This window comes from Ictalurus furcatus, chromosome 8 (assembly GCF_023375685.1).
Source record: "Ictalurus furcatus strain D&B chromosome 8, Billie_1.0, whole genome shotgun sequence".
Lineage (NCBI taxonomy): Eukaryota > Metazoa > Chordata > Actinopteri > Siluriformes > Ictaluridae > Ictalurus > Ictalurus furcatus.
This window is the reverse complement of record NC_071262.1, coordinates 22,029,179-22,050,700: the sequence shown is the minus strand read 5'-3', so window position 1 is coordinate 22,050,700 and position 21,522 is coordinate 22,029,179. Positions and strand designations below refer to the sequence as shown.

At 37.7% G+C, this 21,522-nt stretch overlaps 1 protein-coding gene and 1 long non-coding RNA gene across 2 annotated transcripts in view; both read right to left on the bottom strand.

Annotated features, from left to right (window-relative positions):
• LOC128611730 (polypeptide N-acetylgalactosaminyltransferase 18-like) overlaps positions 1-3,329 on the bottom strand; it is a 31,176-nt gene extending 27,847 nt beyond the window's left edge. Inside the window, exons 1-3 of the mRNA XM_053631474.1 lie at positions 2,967-3,329; positions 2,182-2,365; positions 489-686 (exon numbers count right to left, since the gene is read on the bottom strand). Coding sequence (XP_053487449.1) covers positions 489-686; positions 2,182-2,365; positions 2,967-3,114 — 530 coding nt within the window. The 5' untranslated portion in view covers positions 3,115-3,329. The remainder of the gene's footprint in view (positions 1-488; positions 687-2,181; positions 2,366-2,966) is intronic.
• Positions 3,330-4,792: 1,463 nt separating this feature from the next.
• LOC128611732 (uncharacterized) lies at positions 4,793-7,041 on the bottom strand. Its single transcript, XR_008386616.1, has 2 exons — positions 6,610-7,041; positions 4,793-6,052 (listed from the first exon to the last, which is right to left on the bottom strand). It is a non-coding gene; the product is annotated as an uncharacterized LOC128611732 (long non-coding RNA).
• Positions 7,042-21,522: the final 14,481 nt, after the last annotated feature.

Here is a 21,522-nt window from a genome sequence, read left to right as displayed (position 1 = left end):
TAATATGCTTCAAACAAGATGGGAGCTATTTTTAAAAAAAAAATTCTGACATTTGCCCTTACTGTGACCTTGAGCCTGTTTGGATCAATTCCAAAATCTAGTCCGTTCATCTGCTGGTTACAATGATAACTACATATAAATCCTAACAAACAGTAAACCACTCGTTCTCGAGATATTGCGTTAATAATAAGAATCTCGGAAGAATGCATGGATAGACAGGCTGAAAAGAGACACCTAGTGGCGGAGGCATAAAAACAAAACACCCCCAACAACAACATTTTTAAAATCTGTTTATGAGGCATCCGCCAAGCAAGTCCCTGTGTAAGTTCTTACTATAGAAACGATAACATATTATACTAAGTGCAATTATACTAATCAACACCTTCTCACCAATCAGAATCGAGAATCTCCAAGCAGTCTAACTAACAGAGATGCCTAAAACTGTACATAAGGCATACTGCTTAGTTCTCTAGGTGAGTCAGTGGTACCTGATGGGTGCTGTGTGGTTCTTCTGACTCCACCAGCTTCTGGGAGGGTTCAGGTAGCGACACCAGAGCTCCCAGTCGAAGCCGTGCGCTGAGAGAGGATACTCCTCCACTTCAAACGTGTCATATTTGATGTTGTCGAAAGAAGGCGAGATGACACGCCGCCGGTCCTCCTGGATCCTGTGCAGGATGGGTTCAGCCCTGTAAAATCACCAACACAAATTATGAACACATACTGTATCTAAAAAAACTATGCATCAAAATGCGTTAACAATGACAATTAAAATGTACGGCTTCTTTATTAAGCGCAATCCACAAATCATAGTCATAATCAGGATCATACACCAATCAGCCATAGTATTAAAACCACTGACAGATGAAGTGAATAACATTGATTATTTTGTGACAATGGTCGCTACATGGCAACGGTATTCTCTAATGAAGGTGGCCTCTTACAGCAGGATAATGCGCCCTGCCACACCACAAAAATTGTTCAGGAATGGTTTGATGAACATGGCAAAGAGTTCAAAGGTCCAAACACCCCAGATCTCAATTCGAACTGCGAAAGTCCGATCCATGGAGTCCCGATTTTGCAACTTACAGGACTTAAAGGATCTGCTGCTAACGTCTTGGTGCCAGATACCACAGCACACCTTAAGAGATAGTGTGGAGTCCATGCCTCGATAGGTCAGAGCTGTTTTGGTGGCACAAAAGTGACCTACACAATATTAGGCAGATGGTTTCAATGTTATGGCTGATCGGTGTAGGACAAACCATAAGTAGTCAACATCAAACAAGGATAGTCCATAAATGTAAAACAAGAATTCAGGCAAGGTAAAAACACAGAAGTAACTAAAACACAGAAACAGGGAATCATAGAAACCAAGGCTCAGTAACGCATTGAACAGTGACGAAACGTTGCAAAGTAACAAAGACACAAGAGGGTATATATAGGCAAACTTAGGATAAACGAAAACAGTCATGAGCACATGGCGCTCGTTGCCATGGGAGCAGCAACACTTAGGGGGAAGCCATGACAGAACCCTCTTTAGTTTTTGTTACCCCTGAGGTGGTTTTCACCCTCGTCATTCATTCACTCATTCCTCTTCAGTAAGTGTTTTATCTTGGACAGGGTCAAGCTGAATCCAGAGCCAATCCCAAGAAGACTGAGGACCATTCTATCATTGGAACATCGGTTCATCACAGGGCAGCATGCACACACACTTTCACTTTCACATACTCCTTCACACGTAGGTGTCAAATCCACCTTCTGCATGTTTTTGTGACAGTGGAGAGCAACAAGCGAACCCACTCGGAGACGAGAAGAAATCCTGAACAGTGACAAGTTTTAGTCCTAATGAGACATAATAGAGGCTCACGGGATGGACAGGATGGATAGTTGTTGTGTGTCTTTATGCTTCTCTTCAATATCAGACAGAAGACTGTTGTCTTAACACGTGTTGACAGCAAATCAAATTACACTGTGTGTGTCTAAACATAAAGTCATTCCTCAGATTGCATAATATAATTACAAATTGGAAGAATTAAGACGTCCTGCTGAGTCGCAGACTGTTCCCGGGAACACCCACAGTCAAGGATGATAATCTGTCACTGTGCTTGTGAATTATAAACACTGTGCAAACTGTGTGTTCATATTGCTGGGTTCTGAAACAGTACATATCTAATAGCTACTCACCATCCTACATTAAACTCCACATGGGCATCAAACAGAGCCACGACCGGCGCGCTGGCCGCCCTCCAGCCGCTCACACGGGAACGGATCAGACCCTCCTGCTTGGTGTGACGCACCATCTTAATGAAGTCAGGACGACGCTGGTTAATCTCCTCCACAAACGTCTGCAGGTTTTTCCTCAGGTCAGCTATAGAAGGAGAGAGAGAGACATAAAGCGAAAGAAAGAAATGAGATATACTGTAGAGAAGCAGAGCTACAAGAAAATAAAGAGCTTGAACGTAGTTGCAACAGAACACAAGAGTGTCTTCTCTCAACATAAAAAATACTGGGCAAATCAGGCGGCTTAATGAGCGTGCACGCATGACAGATGAGCAAAATACACTCCAGCAAAAATCTCATTTGACACAACATACGGTCATCTTGTGGTTTTAAACATTTTGAGAGAAAATAAACACGCTAGCCAGATTGATAAATTTTACAATATATAAACTCAGCAAAAAAAAGAAATGTCCCTTTTTCAGGAGACAGTATTTTAAATATAATTTTGTAAAAATCAAAATAAGCTTTACAGATCTTTATTGGAAAGGGTTTAAACAATGTTTTTCATGCTTGTTCAATGAACCATAAACAATTATTGCACATGCACCTGTGGATCAGTCCTTAAGACACGAACAGTTTACAGGCGGTAGGCAATTAAGGTCACAGTTACAATAACTTAGGACACTAAAGAGACCTTTCTACTGACTCTGAAAAACACCAGAAGAAAGATGTCTAGGGTTCCTGCTCACCTGTGTGAACATGCCATAGACCTGTTGCAGGGAGGCATGAGGACTGCAGATGTGGCCAGAGCAATAAACTGCAATGTCTGTAATGTAAGACGCCTGAGACAGTGCTACAGGGAGACAGGAAGGACAGCTCGTCCTTGCAGTGGAACATTACATGTAACCGTGTGTCCCCCAGACGTGATCGAGAACTTACAAATGCCTTGGTGGAACGCAAATCTGGTGCAGTCCATGAGGATGAGATGCACTGTAATACTTAAAGCAGCTGGAATCCACCAGATAGTGATTGTTACTTTTAATATTGACCCCACTTTGTTCAGGGATTCATTATTCCATTTCTGTTCATCAAATGTGAAACTTGTTCAGAGTATGTCTCAGTTGTTGAATCGTTTTCATGTTAATACAAATATTTACACATGTTAAGAAATTTGTTGGAAATAAAAGCAGTTGAATGTGAGAGGACGTTTCTTTTTTGTTGAGTACACTATACAGTGTTTTATAATACAGCTGGGAGCCGAAATGACGTCCAACATCTTGCTGACATTTTGTTGAGGCATAAAAGCAATGGGCTAAACTTTGTTAGAGGAGGATATTGATCATGTAGTACTTGTTTGTTTCCCTTAGCGTGTATTAATTATGTATTAATGCACTAAATAGCATAACATACATTATTATATTAACAGGAGACTTCATTTCCTGGTGAGCGGACTAACAAATTTATCATTTGTCCTCGCCTGTGTACTTGTTTTTGTTTTAGATGACAAAAAACTGTAGCAAATAAAATCAATGTTAGGTTATTATTTAACTGTTTTTACCAGAGGACAAAAAATAGAATTTCTGCCCGTGTTCAAGATTGAATTTATTTGTTATGTCATACTCCACAATAGTGATTATAAGAGTTTTTCATAAGTATTTCTTTATTTTACCTACTCTACTAGGTTTAAATTTGATAATTTTATTGTGGCAATTGTATATGGTATTTAACTATCAAAAAAGCTTTAGTTGTGCTGTCCATTTTATCTCTGTACCAATTTTATTTTAGAGAGGTGTGAATTGTTTGCCCACCAGGGGGCTCACACCCTGCCTGTTTCACATCACCCTGCTTACCATCACCTAAACACAGAGTCATGATACTCTACACACAGAAACCCAACAGTGTCCTGACTTATAACAGACTTGCAGCTATGAAATAATCAGTTTGTTTATACTGATTGAAAATGTCGAACGCCAGTATACTGCTAGAAAGGGTTAATGAAAACAAAAATCATTTGTATGATATTTATGCAGCGGACGCTCCACATAATCTGAGGCTAATTAAAAATGTAATGTGTCACACCAGCCTGCTGTGTATGATTGTCATATAACTCAGTGGTTTTCAAAGTGGGGCGCCAGGGGGGCTCAACAATTTGGTGTGAAAAATAAATAAATACATGATTCTCACTCTCAAACAACCATACACACACACACACACACACACAATCAATTCCTAATGTAATGTAATGTAAAGATGAAAGAGGTAATTATTATTTAAAAAGGGGGATGTATCCAGAAGTCTGTATTTTTAATGTGTTTTAAAGACATCTTGCAAAAGGGGGGCCTCAGTCAAATGTTAATGCCATTTGGAGGGCCTTGCCCTGAAAAAGTTGGGGAACCCCTGATATAACTGACCAAGTAGAATGAGACTAGCTGATGTTAATGAACTCTGTTGGCCAGTGTACGTTCTCAGAGGTGGAGTCAAGGAGAACACAAATCATTCCAAAGTTTATGTTCTTCATCTTGCAGCTGCTAGAGTGCAAATTCTGCCCATTTTTTTCTACCACAGTGACAGGAGACTGTCTGAACACTTTTATTACATTTTCATTTAATTCCAAGTCACTTTCCTCCATGCAGCAGAGCAGTGTTTACTGCAATAAAGGCCATATCACTCACAGCCCTGTATGTGACTCTGTATTGGTCTCTGGGTGAAGGCTGGTCATGGTTCCACACCTGTCTGCTCACTGCATTACTCATCTTTCTTTATTAGACAGCTGCATATTATCCTGAAGCACAATGGCATGAAGATTCGGCAGCATTCGGTTAGCAACAAGCAACAAGATATAACAACCAACCAGATGAGATGAGGCAGAAAAAAAGATTGGGGGCACGGTGGTTAGCATGTTTGCCTCTTAGCCCCGGGGCTGGGGGTTTGAATCCTGTCTCATCCTTGTGCACACAGAGCTTGCCTCTGGGTACGCAGGTTTCCTCCCCCAGTCCAAAGACATGCACTGTAGGCTAACTGTCATTTCCAAATTGTTCATAGTGCGTGAATGGCTGTGTGTGTGTGTGTGTGTGTGTGTGTGTGTGTGTGTGTGTGAGATTGTGCCCTGTGATAAATTGGCACCCGTTCAGGGTGTCCCCCGCCTTGTGCCCCAAGTCCCCTGGGATAGGCTCCAGGCTCCCCGTGACCCTGTGTAGGATAAGCAGTATGGAAAATGGATGGATTGATTGTTCAGATTGATTGATGGAGTCTCCAGTCTCAGTACTTTGTAAGAGTCATAGGTAAAGCTGTAACTTTATCTTCAGGACACAGGAGTTTGAGGTTGTTTTTTTTTTTCTTTAACATGACAAGTTGCATTTTCTGGACTTATTAACTTCAAGAGAGATAATAAAAGAGAGGCTGGTGAAGGGGGCGCACAGTGGTTAGCACGTTCGCCTCACACCTCTAGGGTCGGGGGTTCGATTGGCCCTGTGTGTGCGGAGTTTGCATGTTCTCCCCGTGCTGCAGGGGTTTCCTCCGGGTACTCCGGTTTCCTCCCTCAGTCCAAAGACATGCATGGTAGGCTGATTGGCGTGTCCAAAGTGTCCGTAGTGTATGAATGGGTGTGTGAATGTGTATGAGTATGCCCTGTGATGGATTGGCACCCTGGCACCCAGGGTGTACCCCGCCTTGTGCCCGATGCTCACTGGGATAGGCTCCAGGTTTCCCCGTGACCTTGAAGGAAGGATAAGCGGTATAGAAGATGGATGGATGGATGGAAGCTGGTGAAGGAACGTCTGCTTATATCTGCTATAATGGAACTTCTTTTGTGGATGTTCCACAACATTAAATGCAACTACAAACAGATAAAAAAAATTATGATGACATTTGTCAATACATTTTTATAATTGGAATTATATTTGTAATTACGGTGGTGTAAAAGGAATAAAATACTTTGGGACATGCTGTTATAGGAAAGTAATCAACTTCAGGATGGTAACAGTAACTCTTTGCTGCACAGACGTTGATTAGTTTCTTATAACAGCACAACACCAAATGTATTTACTTGTTTAATTCACGCCATGTTGTGTAATGGCTACCATTATATTACAGTTGCTGTGGTCTTTTTTCACACACTGTAGCCTATAAATAAGCTAAAATAGCTCAATTCAAAGTTGACTGTCTATCATAAAATGTTATGATAAAAAAGCCACTGACAGCTAATGAAAAATAAATTCAGTAATCCTGCTAATGTGGAAATGCAACTTAAATTCCATATTAAAACAGATCAAAATGAACATTAATGTTAACATTAATGTAATTTATTTTTTATTACTCTTGTTAAATGCACCGAAGAGTACTTACAGGAGTACATAACCTAAACCATTAACCTAAACATTATTTACTGTATACCTGTTGCCATGGTTATACTCCAGCATGCTCACATTGGATCAGGAGCATTGATTTACAACTGTGATGAGACTTTTGATCAGATCTACCTTAAGTGGTGTCTCAATACGGTATATGAACACCTGCTGTCCAGGTTGCTGTCCAACCTGCTGGGCAGTTTTCCGTTGCCATGGTAACAAACAGTAGCACCCAGTCAGCTGGAAAGCTACAGGATGCTGCAGCGGCTCAGTCTTCCAACACTTGATTCTAAACCTCAGTCATGATTTTATACTTCCTAGATGCCTCAAACATCCATCATAATCTTTAAACACACACAAACACACATACACACACATACAAACGTGCACACACATGCGGTCATGCACGCACGCGCGCGCGCACACACACACACACACGGTTCCATGGTTTGAGATCTTATTTCCAGCATTTGCTATATTAGCCAGCTAACTAAACACAGCACAGTACTAGCTTACCAAGTATTTAGCTTAGCTAATTTTACTTTTCAAAGCTAACATTACACTAAGTATTATACTGTGTAAAGCAATAGTCATGGTTGCTAGCCATTTAGCTAACACTACACTAAGTATTATACTGTGTAAAGCAATAGTCATGGTTGCTAGCATTTAGCTAACACTACACTAAGTATTATACTGTGTAAAGCAATAGTCATGGTTGCTAGCCATTTAGCTAACACTACACTAAGTATTATACTGTGTAAAGCAATAGTCATGGTTGCTAGCCATTTAGCTAACACTACACTAAGTATTATACTGTGTAAAGCAATAGTCATGGTTGCTAGCCATTTAGCTAACACCACACTAAGTATTATACTGGGTAAACTAGTAGTCAAGGTTGCTAGCAAGCTAGCTATTATCACACAAATTATTACATTATGTAAACCAGTAGTCAAGGTTGCTAGCAAGCTACTTTTTGCATTGTTTTCTAGCTGTTGTTTTGTTTTTTTTTAAAAAAGGTTATAAAAAAGGTGATGTTATTTTGTGTTACACACTTTGTGGAGCAACCTTGGGTGTTCGAAAGGAGCTAAACAAATTGGGAAAGAAAAAAAAAAGAAAAGAAAAATTAAAACCCAGGTAAATATATTTGAAAAAATTGTGCTTGTATGTCGTTAAAAGGTCACTCAGTATTGTGATACAGTGAAACTGTGATATTTTTTTTTAACACCTCTAACCCTCACTCTAGATCCTTAAAACTTTAAAACCACACCCACACCCACGCTGAAGACCTAAACTCTTAAAATGGCCTCCTGGGGTCGTGAGTGTCTGATTGTAACGCTTTGTACAATAATTAGAACTTAATCAGATTTCTAATTATTCCATCAGTAGCACACATACACACACACACACACTCACACACACACACACACACACACACACACACGCTGTCTTTCCTCATTTTTCATCTCGCTGACAGATTGGGGAGAAAATTAAACTCTGTAGACTCGTGCTGAGTTCATTTAGAAAACTCAAGAGACTGCAGAGAACGCAGGGTGGATCAGATCCTGATTTCTCATCGCTTGATACTCACGTATTGGGACTTAAAATTCAGACCACATCCCTGAATTCGACAAGTTTGAAAGAATTCAGTGTATATACTATATAGGGTTAAATTCAGTACACTGATACAAATGTAATGCTATAAATACATACATCACGTCTATAGTTCATCATTTAATTATAGTTCATCATTTAATTCCTGCAAAATCTAAAAGTATATATTTCCAGCTGCTGTATTATTATTTTTTCATTAAAGAGTGGATGACAATTTGTTTGCATTTAGTGTAAATATTCCATATGGACGTAATTTTGCTACATGTGTATTATGATCAAATAAAAAATATTATTATTTAGGAAGACACTAATTATGGAATTTTTTTTTAATCACATATATGTAATTTCTCGTATTGTTTGATCTTAAAAAGGACAGTGTGTAATATTTACTTAATTCACTCATTTTTGCTCATTTAATGGCGTGTCCTAATAATTCTGGTTGTCACAATTTGGCCCGTGTCAAAGTCTCTCAGATCCTTACACTTGCCCATTTTTCCTGCTTCCAAGAAATCAACTTCGAGAACTGACTGTTCACATGCTACCTAATATATCCCACCCCAGGACAGGTGGCATTGTCATGATATAATCCATGTATGTATGTATATATGTATGTATGTATGTATGTATGTCTGTCTGTCTGTCTGTCGGTCTGTCTGTCGTCCGTCTATCTGTCTGTCTGTCTGTCTACACTGTAAACCCGGATAGTTAATTTAACTCAAAAAATGTGAGGAAACTAATCACCTCAAAATTTTTAAGTTGATAAATCAATTTCTTTAATTTCTTTTACTAATAAATATTTATGAGCATTGGAGGTCTGCTTAAGGAATATTATTGACCACTGGGTGGTATCAGTGAAAACTGTCTAGTCAGTATATCCACTTTAAAAATAATATATTTATTATAAATACATTATGTTAAATATAAATGGCTGGAGATGGTGTTTATAGAGTATAGATGAGTAGTAATCATACAAAATGTCTGAATGTAATAATATATGAAATATATTACCTTAAGGTGTAAATTTGTAAAAATCGATTTTTGCAATTTCACCAGAAATGTGTTTCTGTTCTGAAACTAGTGCTATTAAGTAAAGCAAAATCATTTCATGTACATTCAGACTTGCTGAACACCAATTGCTCGGGCTTTTTTTGCACGCTTGAGTACTTGAGTACAAAATTACTCAAATGCCCATCACTAATATTAATATATTTTTCCTTTCTTGAGATCAGAGTCTTTCTTTTTTTTCCTCCCTGTTTTCCTTAACCCTGTAAATCTGTGGCTTATTATATGACAAAAATTTAACTCAAACTTGTTATATTTAAGTGTATTCGGCTTACAGAAATTGATTTATCAACTTAAAAATTTTGAGGTAATTAGTCTCCTCAAATTTTTTGAGCTAAATTAACTTATCCGGTTTTACAGTTTGTCTGTCTGTCGTTCTGTCTGTCTATCTATCTATCTCCATCCATCCATCTATCTAGTCTACCACTGGAGCACTGTTTTGGTCTGAAAAGCGGTCTAAAAGTTGTATAAAATCATGGGTAAATAAGCAGTTGGACTTTGAAGGCCAAACATTTATCTGTTCATTACTTTGGAGTCCTCAAGCCTTTTCATGGAACTGTGGTTGACCACTTCCACCTCTTCACATTGGCTTTAAAATAAACAAACAAACAAAAAAACCAGATGCAGATTATTGCAGACTGAATATTCATGCAGTGTATCAGTGACTGTCATGTCAGATGATTAAACAGAGTGGCATGCCCACAAGGTTTGGTCTCCCTTTGGTCTGATAGTTTTCAGATACAGCCGTAACATCGGCAATGGCTTAGAAGGCGCACGTGAAATACGTGAGCTTGAATGGGATGGAATACCTGGTCTCAAGCACTGGTTTTTCTAAATGACTTTGGAGTAGAACCTACATGTACAACCTCAATTCCAAAAAAGTTGGGACACGGTGTAAAATGTAAATAAATATACCGTAATTTCCGGACTATAAGCCGCTACTTTTTTCACGCGCTTTGAACACTGCGGCTTAAACAATGATGCGGCTAATTTATGGATTTTTACGGGCTAACGAGTTTCATGCCACCAAAACATTTAGCCTCGTCACATCGGACCAATGAAATTACCAAACAGGTCACAGTGGACCAATGAAACTGTTCGAATTAAATCAAACGCACTCACACTAAATTCTTCAGATCAGTCATTTTGCGCTTCATGCACACACCCTCATCATGGAAAACACACGAAGAAATGCATATGATGCAACTTTCAAGTTAAAGGCGATCGATCTGGCTGTCGAAGAAGGAAACAGCATGCGAAGAGCAACTTTTGCTCAAGTCTGCCAGTGGATCCTAACAGAGTTGAAGCAGTGTCAAAAAATCTACTATCACCAACGGGTTTCGAAAGGCTGGACTGCTGCGTGATGAAGAGGACAGCACAAGCTCAAGGGCGAATTTGCCTCGAGACATAAGTCACATTGAGAGCGACAACAAAAGAGAGACTGAGGAAGTGTGTGACGAAATACCAGTAATTCTGAGGCTGTTCATTTCCGACACTGAAGATGACGACTTTAGTGGTTTTAGTGCGCAGGAGGAAGATGAAGATAGCGATCAATGACTTTTCCTGGTAGGCAACTGTATTTTTTATTTTTTTAACCAGCCGTGTTACAGGCACTGTTCGAAAAAAAAGCATTTACGGTACGTACTTAATTAAAAGTTTAAAAAAAATCTTTCTTTGTAACATCTTTCTGTGTAAATATCTCATGTTACAACGTGGACACCTGCGGCTTATAGACAAGTACGGCCTATATATGTACAATTTTTTTTTATCTTTTTAAAGTTAGTGGGTGCGGCTTATATTCAGGTGCGCTCAATAGTCCGAAAATTACGGTAATTAATAAAAACAGAATGCAATGTTTTGCAAATCTCATAAACCCATATGTTATTCACAATAGAACATAGAAAACATATCAAATGTTTAAACTGAGTAAATGTATCATTTTAAGAAAAATATAAGGTAATTATTAATTTGATGGCTGCAACATGTCTCAAAAAAGTTGGGACAGGGCAACAAAAGGCTGGAATAGTAAAAAGGTACGTGCACAATTGACGCACCAAATGAGCGCAAATATATGTGCAGCTAACAGCAAGTATAAATCAGATTTTTAGAACTTGTTTACACACTGCTTGTTGTTTGTTGTGGTTTGAATTGATTTTAAACAGAAGCACTATGTTGCAATGTTTAAATAATTAATAATTAACAGTGAGATGTAAAGTCACAATTGTGTGATAAATCTGTCCACTATATTTTCCTTCAAATGTGGTGGGCACTAACTTCCCTAATGTCCTGACCAGCTGAGGTCACTGAACTGCACTGACAACACAAAAATCTAATGCTGAATCTAGTTGATTAGTTTTTTTTGTTGTTGTTGTGAGTGCTGCATCGTTAAAAATCTATTTTAAGGTCCTTGCTGTAAATTTATGTTACAAGAGGTTTGCAATTAATGAAAAGGATTGCAATTAATCAAACTTGCTATGCAAATCCATAGCATCTGAACAGAAGGAATATGAACGTGTAAGGTGAATCTGTATGCAGAGTGAGCGCCAGCAAACACGCTTCATCCTGCCACGCTCGTCATCCTGATACAACGACGCTGCAGAAGGATCCACACATGTCCTGTGATGTGCGCTATTATAACACCTGTCAGACAAACACATATCCCTACAGCATAGCAATGAGTGTACAGAAAGAGAGAGCGAGTGATAGTGAGAGTGTGTGTGTGTGTGTGTGTGTGTGTGTAATATATGCACATATATGCACCGTTGTTGCTGCTGTCATCCACCAGGATGATCTCCCTCAGCAGGTGCGAGGGCGTCCGGCGCATTGCCGAGTGGACGGAGCGCAGTATCACAGACAGAGCCTCGTCCACGAAGATGAAGACGATGCTGACCTGAGGCAAGCTGGCGTGGTAGGAGATGTTTTTGCACCTGACGAGGAACAAAAGTAAAGAAGAGTAAAGATAGGAGTCAAATTTGAAGCTCCAAAATTACTGCCACCGTTTATAAAATTGAACATGTAACGTATATATTCAAGTTACTATTTTCAATAACAGCATGTCCCAAAGTCTCCTCTTATACCATGGAAATTTACAAACGATTACAATTTTTATTAATTAAAGAACGACACATGGCACTTTTTGTCAGTTGTTGAATGTCTGTGAAGGTAGTTCCTGTTCTTGAAGTCTTGAAGTTAATAAGAAAAATAATTTTTAAATAAACATCTCCTTACCGAAAACTTCACCATATCAACTACACAATTTTAAAAAATGTGCAGCGCCCCCATACATATACAAGTATACATTGTCCCTGCGTTTGTTGTTTGTTTGTACTATATAAATATTGTATTAGAAAGAGTGTATTAATATAAAGCTGAGCTATTGTCAGAGCTGCTGTTACACAAAATTAATCAACACCTTTTGACCAATCAGAATCAAGAACTCAACAGTTGTTACGTAACGAGACTATAGCGGAAGCAAGTGCAGATCAAAGTCTTTATTCCAAACACAAAGTCAATAAACATGAAACGCGGTCTTAAACATGAAGCGAGATTAGAGGCCAAAACAGAAAGCTGGATTCAAGGCATGAAACAAAAACAGGACACGAGAACACGACCGCTTAACATCAAGGTAGTTAACACATACATATCGTTAGACTTCGTTAGCTTGTTACTAGATACACGTATTTACATATAATACTGCGTGAAGTGCTCAGACAGCTGGAAACAATAATGGCACGCCCTCGAACACCAACCAATAACTAAACAGGGAGGAGACAGAACAGAAATCAAAACGAACGCACGTGTCCATTGTAAACAAAGTCACCATCGTCCATACGCACTCAAAGAGCGTGCGCTCGCGCACTCTGGTTCGTGCACGCGCGCACCCTTTGGCTTTCCGTGTACGTCGCGTGCCACAGCGCCATCTGCAGGGGAGATCATGACAACAGTGCTGTGGTATAAACCAGGATATTTACCACATTGGGATACTGCATAGTTGAACATAATATTTCTTCAAACATTAAAAGTACTGCAATTTTTTTTTTTTAGAAAGAATAACAGCAGTGAGCACTTCTTTTTGTAATGTCTAATAAGAAAGAGGGTCCAGTCGACTAACAAACTTTTTTCTTTTATCGGCCAATACTAACTTAAAAAGTTGAATGTAACTACTGATTTTCTTTGAATTAAAAACAGACCTTGTTTTTAAACTTGTTTTCTGTTTGGCTTTTGCCATGGTGTTATTCACAGGGTGACATACTGAACACAAGACATGGCAAGACAAGTTTGTTATAATGGCAGCAAGGGACTAAAATAAAAGCCAGGGGTGCCAATACTTTGCTTTCTTTGTTTTCACTTTCTCCGTGAAAACAGACAGAATATTGAGTGCAAACTTTGCCAGGAGTCTGTCACATCTGTACCAGAGCGCATATTCTTCACAGCAGCCTTGAGATAACAAGAAAACAACAAGTCATCTCTCTAAACAGAAAGGTGAAGTGCTTGTTTTTCTCAACAAAATCGTTGGTTGTTGTTTGAAAATGCTGGCTCTGGTTTTCTTTTCCAAAATTACGTCAGACAGCGGCACTAGACTCGCCAATGTGTTGCCATTTTTAAAATTATGATGCTTAAAGTAGACTTATTTTATTATTTAACCCATTAAAATTTTGGAACTTACTCTGAATTGCTTTCTGCATGTTTCCTTAATCCATCAATCTGTAGCTTATTACTTCGTTTTCATCATTACTAAGAATTATTCAGTATCTTCAATGAAACGATTGGAAACTATTCTGTTTCACAAGACCGGAACATCTGGAATAAGGAATAAAACACTTCACGATGTGCTGTTATAGGAAAATAATCAATAACAGGGTCGTGTGATGTAGTGTAATTACTGTTACCTCCCCCAAAATTATAAATTTCCTACAACAGCATGTCTCGAAATCTTTATTCCAAGGCAAACTGGAAACTAGTACAAGTTTTCATTTATTAAAGAAAGGGTTAGGGTTAGGGTTAGAGTTTTGTGTCAGTTTATAGTTACATTTAACAAGTTAGTCATCTCACTTTCTTAATAAGTTGAAAAAATGAAACAACACAGCTGTAATATTACCAACAATCTGCAAATCATAAACTCCTCCATCAAGATATAAAAAAAAACCCCTTAAAGTTACAGCTTCACCTCTGACTGTTACAAAGCACTGACACTGGAGACTCCTTCCAAGAATTTTATATAAATATTTCTCTTACGAAATGCTTCATCAAATCATGATTATACCTTTTTCTTTTTCTTATAAACACTATTAATCCAACACAAAGCAGAGTTACTGTTACTGCCCTAAAGTTTTCCTTTAACAGTCCGTCAAAATATTAAACTGAAAAATTTTATCCATACCACAGTTTTTATCCATTTTTAGTTATGTGTGACGTTTCTAATTAGTCTTAAGATTATATTAAGGGTCTGTCATACAAGCCCTATGTAAGTTGTTACTCCCTTATGTAAGTTGTTACTCCTTAGAATGAGCACATTAATACATCCCTGTGAGTTATATTAGATTACAGCTGCACTACTGTCAGAGCTGCTGTTATAGAAAATTAACCAACAGGAAAATGAATGAAATAGCAACAGGTTATAAAAGTATGAATAAAGGAAGATGTAAAAAATGCTTCTTTCCTTGTTGAGCCCATGAAAGCTACAGTACATCAACCTGTGTGGTTTTAACACAACGCTTAAAATGAAATATACTGTAAGCTCACTAATAAATATTTATGAGCATTGGAGGTCTGCTTAAGGAATATTATTGACCACTGGGTGGTATCAGTGAAAACTGTCTAGTCAGTATATCCACTTTAAAAATAATATATTTATTATAAATACATTATGTTAAATATAAATGGCTGGAGATGGTGTTTATAGAGTATAGATGAGTAGTAATCATACAAAATGTCTGAATGTAATAATATATGAAATATATTACCTTAAGGTGTAAATTTGTAAAAATCGATTTTTGCAATTTCACCAGAAATGTGTTTCTGTTCTGAAACTAGTGCTATTAAGTAAAGCAAAATCATTTCATGTACATTCAGACTTGCTGAACACCAATTGCTCGGGCTTTTTTTGCACGCTTGAGTACTTGAGTACAAAATTACTCAAATGCCCATCACTAATATTAATATATTTTTCCTTTCTTGAGATCAGAGTCTTTCTTTTTTTTTTCCTCCCTGTTTTCCTTAACCCTGTAAATCTGTGGCTTACTATTCAGTTATTCATCCAAAAGCATGCTATTCTGTAACAGCTATAAATTATTCAGACCTGACGGGTCCTGCGAGATTCATGTTGCAAGATATCAAATGAATTCAGCTTGCTCGACATCGCAGAGACGTCCACGTACAAAAAAACAGAGTTAGTTATGAAGCAAAGAAAAGAGAAGAAGCGAAGCTGTAGGAGCCCGGCGAACCAAATGGTCATGGGTTTATTTCCAGCTGATAGCATGCGCCATTTCACAGGGTTCCCTTGAGCAGAACGCTTAAGCTGCTCAGAGGCGCAGTGTGTGAGCGCATCGTTTATAAGTCAGATAAATGACATGACGTCAGAGTGATTGAGAGAGACAGAGTGTAATGGAGGAGTAGTGTGAATGAGCGTGAGATAGAGGGATAGAGAGAGGATCAGTCGCTGTGCTGTGACTCGCTCACCCGTCTGGTCTGAGGTCAGGGATAGCTCTGTCCAGAGAGAGGCGGTCACTGAGGTAGGCGTTGTATCCATAATACTGGAACTTGTGTAGAGCAACATGGCGGCTCTCGGGCCCCAGGTCACGACCCCAACGCAGGAACAAAGGAGAGTCTGAGAGAGAAAGATCAGCTGCATCTTCCCTGTCCTTCTGAGGCCTCTCTACACACGGGACAAACAAAAGCATACGTGGTTTATTGCTGCTTGTACATGTATTTAAAAAAAACCTTTTTGGTCATAAATCCCTTTGCTTTAAAAAAATGCTTCAGTAGTGTCAGGTACACTTTGTACAGTTTTTTAAAAGGAAATTGGCTGGTAAGTTTTCTTGAGCATCTTGGAGAACCTGCCACAGTTCTTCTGGAAACGTTGACTGTCACACTTGCAGGAAAAACCTGATGTTTTTTGTGTTTTATGTACTTATTTGTGGGATTATTGTGGAGGAATGTTAACAATAATGAACAACAATGACTGGAAACTATATTTAACAGAAAATCACACAAAGGATTTCAACAGTAAAACTGTATTAAAACATTGCAAACACTTTATTAACTTTAACATTGATCTGGATAAATAAGTACTGCATGGCTCTTTGACTGATAATGGAGTTCAAGTGCTGTATATTTTCCCATCATTAATGTTTACTACCACATAATTAACAATAAGTACTGAATATGGCCACTGAAAACCAAATGGTGAAATGCTGATTTTTTTAACAGTAATTACAGCCGATACCGATAACCGATTACTCAGCGTGATATCGACCGATACCGATAACCGATACCGATAGTTCTGCCTTTTATGCCTTCTTTTAAATGAATAATAATTAATTCCACAATTCTGAAGGAAATGCAAATAAAAACTTTATTCTGTCCATTTCAACAAGTTGTTTCACAGTAACTGGTCTCATAAACAGAAAACACATTAGTCTAATTAATATTAACACATGAACTATATTCTGAACATTAAAGTAAGATTTCTTAACTTATTGAATGCTATTAATTCATATTTACATTGACTGAATATGTAAATATTCAGGGGGGGGTGGGGGGAGTAAGGACTCCAGACCCGACACTCATTTGCTTTTGGTATTGTCGACTTTCAGTTTGAAAAGACTTTATCTAGGACCTGAGTGCATTAAAGATGGGGTTGTTTATTATTAAGCAACGTAACACCAAACTGTTACCTCACTGTTTTCTTTACTGTTGCTTGACTCACGAATAAAAACAAATCTGCCGTCTCATCCATTGAAATTCTGATTTTTCTCTCTAGGATCTTCTTGTCAGCAATGTTTTAGCAGCTAGCGTCAACTGTATCAACACCTTCCCTTTTAAACCTCCTATTCACAAAGCCAGCTGTGCATTTGTTGTTTTTTTTTTTTTCTCTTCTGCTTTAGGAAAGGAAAAAAAACCCTTTCATTTAACACAACTACACTGAATCATAATTGGGTAAATGAGGCTGTAATTTTCACCGCCTCCGCAATCAGCGCTGAATTCTAAAGGGAAAGAGATAGCACTGGTCTAGCGCTAGTCACCGTGATTATCTCACAGCATTTATAGAGTAACTCCCTGGCAGAGCCGTACGAATGGTGACAGTTAAAGGGTGCTAACAAACAACAGCGGTTATCTGAATTTAGTGGCTCTGAGCGCTGATCTTTGTCTTTGACTGGCACAGTGCTTTACTTAGTGCGTTTGTGTGTATACAGTAGAAATAATTTTTCACAAGACGTTTTGTTCCTTTTTGTTTTCATGCTGAAGCCTTTACGTCATTCAGTGGTTTAAACTCACATTAGTATGAAAAGAATGGAAAGAGAAACGATTTTAACTTTGGATGGATTTTTACTGCACTGATTTAACAATACAGGTTTGTGTGTGTGTGTGTGTGTGTGTGTGTGTGTGTGTGTAAAAACGCACATGCAAACTGATTTGTTAATACGTCTATGTTCCACTGGACTGAAAATGAGTTTTAGTGATCCTATACTTCACTGTGGTTTGGAGATTAGCAGATAAGTGGCTGAACTTCAACAATACTGATACACTTTTTACCTCTTGAACCTGTTGCCATGTACACAAAGTCACACAATGAGAATTTAGAGTTACCAAGGTACCAGAAATACCAGGAACTATCATGACATCACTTTAAATCAATGAGGTAGGCTGTTTATTTATTAAGGCACATCGTTATTTAGAAATGATTAAATGTACCACATCACCTTACTGGCATTATGATAACATTAATAATACTTAAAATAGCCTACCTCTCATTAGTTGTTAACAACAACAGTTAATAACGTGGCTAGAGGCTAGTTTAGATAAGACTGGCTGGGCTTAATTTCAGAAACCTAACTTGAAAATGATCAACAGAAGGCTACAGTACCACTGTCTATTTATTTCTTTATTCATACCATTACATTTCATTTATCTAGTGCGACTAATCCAGATACCGGAGTATTCTTGTTGGTACAGCAGCATTTTTGCCAAAGTGGGCATCAAACCCGTGTCTTCAGTGTAAATATAAACACTCATAATGATTCCCTTCTGTGAGAATGGTCACGAGTGCCTTCACTGTTCTGTACTTCTTTGTAATGAGCTCTCATGGGTTTTTCAGCTGACTATCACTACCAGTGTTAGCTAGTTAGGATCATTAACACTGAAAAAAGGGAATATGTAAGATTAGGTCAGATTTAAGAGAAAATATTAGGTATAGTTTACTTAAGGGATAATCCACAGCTAGTTGTACATTACACTATTTAAGTGCACGACGTGGACTGAGTTAAAATCGTGTAACGCACACCTAGCCGTGGATTATCCCGCTTATACCACACTCACATGCCAGCATTGACAGGTTAAAGCTGTCACTGATGTTTGCAGTGCAAAATTTGACTGAAATGATAAAAATAACAATTCATTTTCGTTAGATGTAGAATTCTGCCCACTCTAAATCATACACAGAGAAAAAGTAGTATGATAAGTTTACAATTGTTTGAATGAATTATAATAAAGTTATTAAAGAGAGAGAGAGAGAGAGAGAGAGAGAGAGATTGTGTGTGTGTGTGTGTATTGCCCGCATCTGTGCCGCATCTACTAATAATGAAACTGAGTTTAACTGTATGTTACATGTATGTTATGTTGTATGTTATGTTTAACTGTATGTTACTATGGTTACAGCTGGTTATAGGCAGCGCATTCATTTAGAACGGTGATTAAACTGACAGGAACTACCTGTTCATTCAAACGTTTGAGAGCACACCTTCCAGCCAATCAGAATGTAGTATTCAGACAGACCATAGTACAAATAAAAAAATTAAGTTTCTCATCAAGATGTGACTTCAATGTTTATACTAAACTTAATTTAACCAAGTTTATAATTAGTAGATTGAATTATGTAGAGTGACTGTGATCTATTTACATAGTATTAACTTAAACCAATTACATTACTATAACTGTAGTATTAAATCAACACGATGAACACATGTGCAGTAGAATTGAGCAGCGGTAATATGGCTGTTGCAGAATGTTAGCGACCTGGGCCCAAGCTGAGAAACGAGTTTGAGTTTATTCAGGGCTTTAAAAAATATATGATCAAATCACGTTGGATGTACGAAAACAATTTGTGTTAATGTAATCTCAATTCAATCATGTGGAACCAATGGACGCAGTAAATTCAAATAACTTTTTACATTGTTTTTGCTAGCATTACATAGATGTCTATGAAGGCGGCTCATCCGAGGCATTACCTAACCTGATTAGAATATATCTACTTGATTCATTATGTAGAACCGACCATTCACAGTTTATCTCTTTACACAGATTGCATTTGCGTACCTGTCATAAGTAAGTCTGCATCCATTATGCATCAGGTGCTCTGAGGCCATGGCTTATTAAGGATAATTATTTTTTATCATGTTCTACACATCTTCCAGGTAATTTGTACTAGCAAGAAAAACAAAAAAAAAAAACAACTACTACTATTACACCTGTAACTGAAATAACAAACTGGACTTGTTTGTCTGAAACAGAAATAGACAGCACCGGAAACAGCAGTGAAAAACTCAGCATGAGCCTTTTGCTTTGCAGAAAACTCACTCTAGCAGAAGCAAAATACGCCTCCACAGATGCCGGTGAGCCAAGAGTGAAAAAGGTCAAACTATGTGGGTGATTAATACCCTGTACGTTTTCACGACCTACACGAAACTCTCAAAATGCCCAGAGGAAAAAAAATACTGTTTACCAAGTGCATTTAAAGTACTAACATCATGATCTTCAACAAAAATTAAATCAGAGACTTGCTGTTGGCTTGTGAGTTACAGATGAAGAGTGTGTGTGTGTGTGTGTGTGTGAGAGAGAGAGAGAGAGAGAGAGAGAGAGAGAGAGAGATGCAGAAATGATAGCTCTGGGTTCCAGAATGAAACTGTGATGGATGTTGCTTGAAACATGCACAGGTGCAAGAAGCTCACATGAAATAATACCAGTATCTCTTTTTTTTTGTGAGGAAATAAGCAACATATATTTCCTTAAAACAAAAAAGAGCTTAAACACACAACTTTTACAAATTGAGTAATTCCAGAAGTAAGGAATATGATGAAGTGGAGTTACTGTTCAATCCTATTTTCCTTTCACTGCACATCCTAAAGCATTTTATTCCTTTATACCACAGCAATTTGCCAATTTTTAAACAATTCTAATTCTTCTAATGTTGTGGAACGTCCACAAAACAAGTTCTGTTATCGCTTACGTTAAAGCACATGTAGCTTCTCTTCTTTCTCTTTTGAAGCTAATAAGAGAACCAAGAAACCACAAAAAAGCGTAAACTCCTTTGTCCTGAAGATGTCAGAAAACTTAGTCACAGCTTTATCGCTGACTGTTACAAAGTACTGACACTGGAGACTCCTTCCATAAATGTTAAATAAACTCCTTCTTACAAAAGTCACAAATTTTTTTGTTTAAAGATTTTTTTTCATTTAGTACTGCCCTTCAGAAGCTACATAAGATATTTACATGTTTCCCAGAATACAAAATAATAATTTTCACCGATCATAGGAATAGACACTTATATACGCTATTATCTATTCTACTGATATAAAAACATTATTTTTATACTTCCAACTCTTTTAATTACAAATGATACAAATTTACAAATAAATAACAAAGAATTACAAACCTTCTTCTTGTGGTATTTGTCATTTTTCTAGTTTCCTCCCCCTCAATATTGAATTACTGGAATTTTTATTTCCTAAAACATCATGCTCTGTAGTCAGTGTATGGACACTTCCTTAGATGATGCTAAAATTTTACGTTTTAATTTGCTCACTATGTCCACCACTTTTCTCAATACACAAATTTTGAAGTAATATCCACTGACTTCAAGTTCCTACAAGTAGAATTATTTGAATTTGTTCTTCCTTGCTCAAATACATCATGGTTTGTAAAATATTTTTAAAAAGTACAGGCATCCAAAAGTTTGGGCACCCCTGGTCAATGTTTCTGTTACTGTGAATAGATAAGCGAGTAAAAAAATGACCTGATTTTCAAAAGGCATAAAGTTAAAGATGACACATTTCTTTAATATTTTAAGCAA